Source organism: Vigna unguiculata, chromosome 5 (genome assembly GCF_004118075.2).
Source record: "Vigna unguiculata cultivar IT97K-499-35 chromosome 5, ASM411807v1, whole genome shotgun sequence".
Classification (NCBI taxonomy): domain Eukaryota; kingdom Viridiplantae; phylum Streptophyta; class Magnoliopsida; order Fabales; family Fabaceae; genus Vigna; species Vigna unguiculata.
The window spans coordinates 5392268-5403723 of record NC_040283.1 but is presented as its reverse complement, the minus strand read 5'-3'; the positions used below and the strand labels follow the sequence as shown (position 1 = coordinate 5403723).

Sequence of the window (11456 nt, the reverse complement as noted above, 5' to 3'; positions counted from 1 at the left end):
TAGAAATACAATTATAGAGGCCAATTTTATAATTACTTATAATATTATTGTTTTGTTTAATAAAAAAAAACTAAGGGGAAAAATATTGTTGCTAATATTTAACTATTTCTTAAATTATGTTGTAATTATATTTTGTTTTTTTTCCTCTTTTAACAAAGATGCGCCCTAATCTGTCACATTCATGTTTGCAAGAAGATTGAACATTCTCCATACTTGCAAGCCACGGGGTTCTGCGACGGAAGCCACCGTGTGCTTGCTCACAGGCCACCGCAGGCTACCGCGGGCCACCGCGCGTCGCCGTCAAAGGCCTTTTATTTCACCATTTCTAAGCCTTTGGGTCACCGTTCGCCGGTCACGGCTTCCACGCTACTAGGCCTTTGTTTTAACTAAGGTGCTCCTATACAGGTAAGAGTTTCCCTTTTTCGATTAGGGTTTCCATTTCCACCCTAATTTTTCTCTTCGTTTCCAATTTCTCCAAAAGTGCTCAAGAATATTTTTGTTACTGTGGAAGTATCTTTCTTCCACAAGCCTATGTCACTCTTGAACTTTTATTCACTCTGTGTCTGCAATTGAGCATGTGCCTTTTCTGCCTTTTGAGTCCATTCTCATGATAAGTTTGCGTCCTTGCCTGCCTTCTCTCTCGACCGTTGTTTGTAGGTGTCTCTCAGATTTCATCTTTTGTAGTGCAAATTATTGCGACCCTTTTCATGATTTCGGGCATGTTTTCACTGTTTCTTGAACTTTGCCCGGGTGATGAAGAAAGATGCATACATGTCAATTTAAAAGTGACAGAGACCTATCGTGGTCATAAAAGATTGCAATTTATGATAGGTTCTTGAATGCAATCATAATCATTGTAGACATGGAGATCCAGTACATGAGGTCCTTAATAAAATAGGATAAACATTTCTCAATTCCTAAATGGAAATGCATATTATATTTTATTTTGGATTGAAGTGTCTAACTTCATTTGAATTACCGTCTCTGTTTCTTCTCCAGACCAACTAATGAATTCGATGATTTTTTGGCAGTCTAGTTACATATCACTTGCTGAATCTACTATAAACGTTGATATTGGTCTCTCGGTCAAACTATAAGGTGAAAATCATGGATGAGAAATTTATATTCTCCACGTGGCCTAAATTGTTCATAGCACAAAAAATATATACCTTTTTTAAATATTTAGTTTTATGTTATTTGGAATTTATTATGTGAATTGGTTTTGTTGTGCTACCCAGTGAAATATTGTGTTACAATCAGGTGATGTTAGGAATCTTTCTTACCTCAATAATCTATCATTAGGAAAATGTCGTTATTGCTTGAATTTCATTATGTGTTGTTCAATAAAGTCAAATGGAAATTCAATGTTTTCCAAATGTTTCCTTCTGTGTTGACTTTTCACTGTTGTATCTTTGATTGTGTTACATTAACAGCTAAATATGCTTTGTTTTTTAACATGCAACCTCTTCTAGAAAGCATCAAGGAAAGCAACTATTGAATTATTTGAGTGAGAATATTGTTTCTAACTCCATATCTGCCAAATCCTCCATGACTGTGTCTGAAAGAATATAGTTTCAGGCCCCCACGCTCTTCTCAAAACCGTGTCTGAACCAATTCTGGGAAGGTTTTGAAGATAGTCACAGCACTTGAAGATCTCATGGTTGAAATTCCCATGTTAACATTTATTGTGTTGTTGATGATACCATGCTAAACTCATTCACTATCAAGGTACATTTCTAATTAGAATGTATAAATTAGTGCCTAATTATCTTTTTTTATTTCTTGGAGTGTATAAATGTGTTAAGGACATAAAGCAACGGTTATGACATGTATAATGGTAAGAGCAAATAATAGTATATATATAAAACGTTGTTGTTCTTTCAGTGGCAGCTGGATCAAAAGGTTGGTAATTTTGTTTTGTTTGCCTTGATTCTACCATTAAATTAGTTTTAAATTAAGATTTAGAATAATTATCTTTTCTAGACAAAGTAAAAGTCTTATGATACTAAAAAATAAAATAAAATATATTTACAAAAATTTAAGTTAAAAATAAACCCAAACATATGATGATCTGGTTATGTTCTTGAAATATTAATCATTTGGTATATTTGGGGGGTTGCACTGTACGTTTCATACATACACATCTGTGAGGAAAATAGTGTTTGTTAGATATATATTAAAATTGGAAAAAAGACCATACTAGCTGAAGGCTCTACCAAAATAATGCCTGAAATCCCTAGAGGTCTACATTCACTTTAATGAAGGTGTGAATTACTGAAATATAAGGAAAGGAAAAGGTTCAATAGTAAATATCATAAAGAGAGGTATATAGAATTAATGCAACAATGGCCGGAGATTGACTCTCGAAAGAAAAGAAACGTCAAATAAAATTGAAATATGAAATCATGACAATAGGGTGCCCTAGTTATTCGGTGACCTAACTTTTATTGGGCAACTTATGATCTAATAACGGTTGGTGATTCAAGATGATGATGCACGTCTTCATAGTCAACAAACTTTGACGAAAGGTATTGATCTTTTTGTTTTTTTAGGCATATGGTGAAGAAGCAAATTAAGTAGGGTAGTTGGTTTGTTGGTGAATTGCTCTCAGTTCTACTACTTACTATAATGGTGCCTCTTTCATATTTTTGCAAATTTCTTTGCAATATTTGTGTTGGGGTTTCCATTTTGTGTGGTTTTTGTTGAGACTTGATTACTTAACTGAACTTCTGTAGATCTTGTTCACACAGAAAGAAAAATGAAATAGGACATACTCCTTTCACTAAGTCATAAATTCTATTTCAAATACTTTTAGTGAGGACACAAATTAGATACTGCAACCTCAATCTCATACATATGGTTCAAATTCTCTGCTAATGGACTTGTTCTAATAGATTTATCAGATGTTTTACAAGTAAAAAAATCTGGTATCGATATGTTAAATTACTAATATATGTGAATAAGCTATAAATGTACAAATTTAAGATCTGTTTTCTTTTTTGGTACATTAAGATTTCTTTGTCAAGCATTACACAGATGTTATGCATTTGTTTTTTCATGGAATATAGATATTTTTTTCAGATAAAGTTAGGTATAAATAGCGATGGGGGAATATGTGGCGAGTTTGCTTTTTTAGTGCTGTGGCTGAACAAGACGAATGAGACTTCAATATAAATATATTTTTATAAACCTTTGTTAATCACTGTTCCTAAAATAAATCCGTAAAATGAATTATACCATGTTATTTTTTATTTCTCGTACTTTCTCCTTCTTTTCTTCTAATATATTTATGTTAAATAAATATATAAATATATTTCCAATTTTGTGTATCAATAAAACTTTTCAAACCTTAATGTACCCTTGCTTTACAAAACCGATTAGATCTTGATTAACGAATCATTATCACTCCCAACCAAGCCACGGAAACTTTTTAAAGTTCAAAGTAACCCTTATACACAATAAAATACAATGAAATAAAGAAATTTATGTTTGGACAAAATAAAATAAAAGATTAACTGAGTCCTATATTTCTGAGTTACTGCCCATTATGGCATAATAATTTTGTCTCAATTATTTATCATAAAAAATAATGTTAGCACTAATATTGTAATATACTAAAAATGATAAACTAAATAATAATAATACCTAAAGATAATCTTTAATACATGAAATACTTTTTAATTTTGCATCAACAAAGTTTTAAAACAAATGTATATTTTTATTAATTCCATTTAATATAATTTTTAATATTAATCATGAAAAAAAAAACATTGAAAATAATTTCTAACTTTATAAATTTTAATTGGGCATTAATTCAATTATTATGATTTGGAATTAATTTAAGACGTTGGAAGTGAATCTGAAAAAGTATTAACTGTGGATTGTGATGATGAGTTAGCGTAAATAGTAAAAATGGCTTTAGTGGTTGGAGCAGTGTTTGGAAGACCAATCATTAGTTTCTGTTTGGGGCACCACTCATTCATTCCTATTATAAATTTACAACTCCGCATACGACAAATTTTAAGTTGTTAACAAGGATATTGTTAATTATATAACTATTTATATTCTACTTCTTTCCTTTATTTTATTTATTTTTCTATAAATGATGCAAATATATGCATTATCGTCCTTACAAACAATTTGTTCTTGTATTATTTTTATGCTAACAATACATGGTTATAGAAAAATGATTAATATACACACTTTAATGTGTTTTTTTTATTATCACTGTAAAATCACATATTATCTAATATTGAACTACAATACAAGAAAATGTGGTCCCCCAGAACCAGCTTGCTCCCATGTTCATAAACAAAACCATTGCAACCATAATTGACAAGACAATTAAGTCAACAATTAACTACCATTTTCTTTTTTCAACTTACCATAAAATAATATTTACAAATCTTTTCCTTTTCACACACAGAATATTTAAATTTCTAATACGAAAATACTAAAATAATCCGATCCGTTGTAAAATTTATTTCAACGGTGTAGAAGCTTTTGTCAGTAAAATCCACCGCGTCACGTCACGTTTGGACACAAATAAAATTTTGAATATACTGGATCTTAACCTTTGAAAAAACAAAGAACAATTAATTCTTCAACCATAAATTATAATATGTAATCACTAATATATTTATTAATCACCTTAAAGACCACTTTGAAAATTATAAAATTAGCCTTACAATCATTTATTATAATTTAATCTTATTAATAAATCTTAAAAGTTATGACATCTTGGTGTCTAAAAAATTAAAGCCTTTTGAATTTATTTTTAGACACGGGCAAAATTAGGTTTGTGGATCGTACTGTCTAACAAACAAATAACATAGTCAAGGTAACTAGGGTCTTCAATTAATAATTTTCAATGCAAAAATTAATGAACTTCATTTTATTTCTATTTTTTTCTTGTGTTGTGTGAAATTGAAAGTACGCTCCAATTTTTGTAACTAAAAATATGAAATAGAAAATAAAATTGAAATAAATAAATAACAAAATAACGTCAGCATATGACATTAATCATGATCCATTCAACAATTTTTTATAATATAAGAATCTTATATCACTTATATTATATTTACTTTATATATTATTAATCTAAAATGATTTAATTTTAATCTAAGACATATAGTAATATGAACTTTTTTTCGTTATCTTTTTTGTTATCAAGTAATCGATGTTAATTTTGACTAAAATTTAACATCTATAATATATTAATTATAATTCGAATATCCAGATAATAAATATTAGAAGTGTTATAATTAATATAAGAAAGCAATGGGATATTTTTCGAATATCAACAAAATTAGTTAACATGTACCGAGGCAGTTTCTATTATTGACTTTGTTAAGTTAAATTTAATATTTTTCGAATATCAACAAAATTAATAATTTTAATAAATTTCAATCTAAGTAAAAAATATAAGACAATAGAAATACAATGATAAAGAACAATGGGATATTCAAGAGTTGGAAAAATGCAAAATTGAGTCCAAAAATTACTAAATTTTTATTAATACATGTTCTTGGTGTTTAATTAGGTATGTACATTTCAATACATTAATCCTCATAATATCCAGTGAGAAAAAAGATGTGATGATAAATATATAAATAAAAGAAAAAAGGTAAAGAGAAAGGAAGAAATCAGAGAGAAGGAGTATAATCGTCTTGATAAAACTGCGAAACACCAGAAGCTGCCCATAGTCGCTGGTTATACTCCTCCACCTTGTGCTCCGGCACGAATGGTGTCCTACACAGAGGACACGTCTTCTGATCGTGATCGATCCATCGGTCCACGCACGCGCGGTGGAACATGTGTTTGCAGTTTGCCATGCACCTGATCTCCTCCTCCGCGCAGAACTCGCTCAGGCACACCGCGCATCCCGTCGGCGACGGAGGGGACTCGCCGGCGTCGTCGAGGTCACGGAACGCAGTCACGGGAAGAAACTCGCGGATGAGGAGCGCGGAGAGAGTCGGAGCGCGCGGCGGCTGGGACTCCGGCGGCCAAGCGAGGGCGGAAGCGTCGGTGTCGAGAAGGTCGGAGAGATGGAGGAGGCGGAAGAGCGCTGCGACGAGCGAGCGGAGCCACGCGAGGAGCGAGAGCGCGTGGAGGAAGAGCTTCGGAACCAGCACCTCCGGATACCCTACCGGAAATCCCATCGGCGCGTGAGAGATAAGCGCTCCTCGTCTAGAGAGAGAAAGTGGATGAGTTTGTCAGGGTTAGAGAGAGAAAGTGGGAAGGTGTCGAGGAAATGCGAGTAAGTGAGTGAGGGGTGGGGGCTTATATATTGGGGGTTATGAGAGGTGATATAATCACTGGCCGTGACCTAGAGAAAGGAGAAAGACGAATGGGAGATGGCGTAGGTTAGAGGCTGGTTGGTGAATGATGCGTACTTGCGAATATGGGAAATCTAGTACGCTCCTTGTTTGGTAAATGAATCTTATTCTAATACACTTTTTTATTTCTTTAACCATTATTATTTTAACTTCATCATAACACATTTTTTTCTCACCAATTTCACCTTCAACAATTACCATACTTCTAAGATACTCAAATTTAAAATTTTCAATATTAAAATATACTTACATAAATATATATAATTACAGTAATTTAAATTATTAATCATACAAATAATGACAAGACAGATAGAACCTTTAAATGCATATAATGTAAACTCCTTTTCAACTCAGCTTATTTTGTATTTTAATTAATATTTGAATCATTAATAATTGGACGGTTATGTAGAACGATCTACTTTTCTTAATTGGTCAGGTTCATACTTTCCAACAAAAACTTCGAAAATTTTGGCTTAATTAAAAGAAATTATTATTTCAACTAGACAACAGATCATACCATAATTAATAATAATAATAATAATAATAATCTCATAACGTGTCAAAGTGGGTACGAGAAGAATTTTGTCACGTTTACATTACTACTACTATTATTATTATTATTATCACAAATAATGTTTTAATAATAATTGGACAATAGTACTGTTTTTATCCAATAAATTTTATATCATACAATCACCAGCCAAACATTTTTGTACTAAGAATCCTTCAACTTTAAAAAAAGTATATATAATAATTTTAATAATTAGAGAAAATTATTGGAATTGATATATTTCCGAGTAAGAAAATTATGTTTTGTTATGATTTAAGAAGAAGATCCAATTTTAAATAACACTAATATGTTTCCAAATTTCGTGATTATAGGTATGGATGAGAATGGAATTTGGTAGGTTAGTTTTTGTTTTATCTTAATAAATTAAAGTGGTTTGTTTCGTAGAAGCTGTGCGTTTCTAGAATATTGCACAACTCTCACATGCTTCAATAGTGAACCAAAGAGTGTGGAACTATAAGCCAACGAATCATCATCGTCTTCTTCTTCTTCTCACATTAAAAAAATAATATCTTCTCAACAGTCATAGAATCACACCATACGTGTAAAGAGCACGAACCATGACATGATTGTGAAGAACATGAACAATCCATGTCTTGTCTCAAATATAAATATATTTAATAATTCCCGCATCACTTTCTTAAAATATGTAAGCCTAAATTAAAAATAAAAATAAAAATGCTTCGTATAAACTACTAGCTAGTAGAGATCCTTTTTTTTATGAGATAAAATAAAATAAGTTAAATAGAAAAAATATTTAGTGGGTTATTTAGTTGAACACCGATTTGGTGAAATCTAGGTCAAAAGTGTTCAAAGGAAATTTGCGTATAGAGTGTGAAATGAATTACGCGTCAAACGTTCAAACTTGGTCAAACAAGTTTACTCGGTGAGGTTGATATATACATGAGTTCGTAAAAAGTGATGATTTTAGAGTACGAATATTGTGATAATTTATTTGATGTAAAAATATTAATATATTGTTATTATTAATTATGGAAACTTTTATTTTATGTCTTCCACTTGTCAATTCTTCTACCTTGATTGGTGGTGGGGTTGAGTACGAAACTCATTATAAATGTCTTGAAAATGTTGATAATAACAAATCAAAAGATGAGTGAAGGGAAAGAAAAACTAAGAGCATTGGACCAATGGTGGCAGAAAGCAGAGAAAATAATACACGTTGGTTGAAACTTTAAGAAACGTTCGAGACTAACCCTAGAATTGTTAAAATATTATTGATTAATAATTTTTATCAAACACTGTGATTAATTAATTAATTATTTCTAATGAGATCTTATTTTTTTTAATCTTATTTTTTCATTTTTTCTGCTTCTAGAAGTTTGCAATTTTCTACTTGATGAGTGAAGAAATTTTGGGTAATGGTTCCAAAATCTTTCACTGCTTTTGGCAATGGAAAAATTGTTAAAGAAAGATGGTGGACCACCCAGAATTGGAAATTGACACTCTCTTCATGTAATCAAGAAGATTCTGATTGATTTCTTTTTTTTCTTCTCCAGATAGCTTCACACCGAAGGAAACTAATATATTTATTTTTATTTATTTAGAAGTTTTACTTTTAAACTTTTACTTTTGTGGAATTTATTATTGAACTTCTAATTTCATGATTTTGTGATCTAAATTTCAATACTATAAATATTTTACTTTCTTCATTTGGGTGGTAAATTATTAGTAAAATTATATAATTAATATATGAAGAACTTTTACATTATATATTTCATGTGTTATCTTTAAAATTATGTTATTGAACTTTTAAACTTTTATAAATTTCACTATCAAAATTTTAATTTCAATTCTATGAGTTTTATTCAAAATGACGGATATTTTATTTTTATGTCATTTAGATATCAATCTATTAAGGATGTGACTAGATAAAAAAAAGTGAATATGTGATGGTATGACTAAAAGATGAAAGTGGAGATATTTATATTGAATTGATTAGAAGTAACGATGCAACGTCTAAATTTTAAATCTTAAATTTTCTTTAAAAATTATTTATATTTTATTTTAGAAAACCTATTTAATATTTTAACTTTCTTAGTTATATTATTAAAAATCCTATCTAACTTTAATTTTTAACGTAGTATGGAAGTTGAATATCCGAGAAGTGATAGAATAATTTATACTTCCACATCAAACCATATTAATTGTAGGGTGAAATGAATATATATATATATATATATATATATATATATATATATATATATATATATATAATTTTTAAAATTGTCTTTAAATAATAAATAAAATGTAAGGACTTAGAAAATGATATTTTATAATCAATATTATTTTTAAAATAGTAAAATTTGTTATTTTAATATTAAAACATTGATGTATAAAAAAAATAATAAACAAGTTTTATTACTTTAACATCTATTATCTCTAGAAACTATTTTTTTTATAGCTCTCTCACTTTTGTTTAAGTTATCTCACTCTGTGTTTACCTCTTTGACGATCAAAGACAATTGGAATGATTCACTCGGCGAAATCTTTTAATCCAACCAATTGATTTCTTCAATGGAGTAAGTTGTTCTTCTATTCTTTCATAGTCATATCTGACTTCCTCTTGCATGCACTATCTTTTTTATTTGCATGTGTTCTTTAAGCATTTTTTAGGAGTCTCTATTGATTGGTTGTTCTTTTGGTATGACTTGATCGTTTTTGTGTTGTTCCTAAGCATAAATAGAACATCCTATGATTGTGAAGATGGGTTGGGCATCCCTAGATCAGTTGAGTTGTTTCAGAGGTAAGGGGAGCTAATTAAACTTGTTTGAGTTGAAATGTGTAGTTAATTTATGGTGTATTGGATCATAGAGTTTTTGCAAAAATGTGAATTTGTAGCTATATTGAATTGCAAAGTGAAATGTAGAGTGATTATCTTGCAAGTACATGTATGACATATGGTGGTTTAATGTTCTATGACAATTGTGGTATGATGAATTATGTTTAATGTTGTAATTAATCTTCAATTCCTATTTGACATACTTATACCTGTATGAAAGTTTGAATTGGGCTTTTTGTGATGTCAAATTGTCTTGAATTGCAAATTTTGTTTTCCTAAAACTATAAAGACTCATTGGGTAAGAAGTATGCTCGTTGGACGAATTTGTATAATTCATTTTTCTTAGGCTTTTAGTCATTGGACGAGATTTGGTCGATGGACGAGACTGCTAAAAGTAGTATTAGGCCACTAAACTCGCTGAATGAGTAAAAGTACTCCACTAGGTGAAAATAAAATTAAATTTTAGAGAGTTTTAGTAGCTAGGTGAATGAGTTCTCGCTAGGAGAATTTTGGCACATAAATTCCTAGGAGCTCCAGTAGTATTCTCGTTGGGCGCGTGTTGGGCTCGTTGGGCGATTTATTGAAATTTGTTCAAGTAGTAGAGTTGTTGGGCAAGACCTTTGGTTGTTGAGCGAGGGGGCCTTCAGGTACTACTTGTTGGGTGACTGGAGGCTTTCGTTGAGCAAGACTAGTAAAGTTTCATTGTATTTTTTTTTTTCAATTTCATGAGATTATGTGTTTATTTGATGGTTTTGATGATAGTCAAATGTACTATTTTATTTTATCTTGGTATATGAAATTGTTCAAAGGTGATTTGCTCACATCCAAGGTGGATTAAATAAGTATTCTTTAATTAGTGTATGCATTAATGTAAGGATTTAGTATTGAGGTTATCCTAACACACTAATAATCATCTAGATTCATGTAGAGGAGGATGGAGTATATGGTGAGATCCTAGTTTATGAGTTTTACCTTTGCCTAAGACGGAAAGAGAATAACCTTGTGCATAGTATGGTGAAATTTATTAACAATGACCTTGTAGAGGTCACCACAAATGCATAATTTACCAGAAGATACAGGTTCATTAGTAAGCACAACTGTGACAAATTTTTGCTATTACCGACGAATCATTATCATTAGTAATGTTATTTTTTTGCACTAAACATTAATGTAACAATATGTTTTTATAAATGTAAATGAAAATTTAAAAAATAAATTGAGATAAATATTTTAGTTATTTTAGGTTATAACATTATATATAATATACGACAAATTTATTCTTTATATGTAAAAGTTTCATACACCTAATAATTTATGTTACTATTTTATAAATTTTTGTAATACAATTTGTATTTTTTTTTCTTTAAAAAAACTATTAAATAAATTTCACAAGTGTCACCTTATATTTGTATTTTTAATATTTTAAAATATTATATGTTTAAAATAGGTATTTTTAAATTTAAATTAAAAAATAAAATTAATTATAATATTTAGGTCGAATGATTTGATGTATAAATTTAGAAAAATTATTTTAGTATGTATATATAAGTTATACTTAAATACTAATTTGGTCAGTGAAGGTACAACATTACTCTATTCAAAGAACGACAATATTATTGATTATACAGCGAAATTGAAATCTCACCAATAAAATTTGTGAATTGAAATTCATGGTAAATTTTGTCTAACTAAATTTAATTTTTAATTTTACGTGATAAAATTGAAAATTGAAGGTAAAATTCACATAAAA

General features: G+C 29.7%; 1 protein-coding gene and 1 long non-coding RNA gene across 2 annotated transcripts; one reads left to right on the top strand and one right to left on the bottom strand.

Moving 5' to 3' along the window:
* The first annotated feature begins 159 nt into the window (after positions 1–159).
* LOC114185279 lies at positions 160–1910 on the top strand. The gene is made up of 2 exons (XR_003604778.1): positions 160–405; positions 1032–1910. It is a non-coding gene; the product is annotated as an uncharacterized LOC114185279 (long non-coding RNA).
* A 3577-nt stretch (positions 1911–5487) lies between these two features.
* LOC114185278 (E3 ubiquitin-protein ligase RHA1B-like) lies at positions 5488–6273 on the bottom strand. Its single transcript, XM_028072915.1, has one exon. It carries the CDS (start codon positions 6159–6161, stop codon positions 5646–5648), a length of 516 nt encoding a protein of 171 aa, XP_027928716.1. The 5' UTR covers positions 6162–6273; the 3' UTR covers positions 5488–5645.
* Between the last annotated feature and the right edge of the window lie 5183 nt (positions 6274–11456).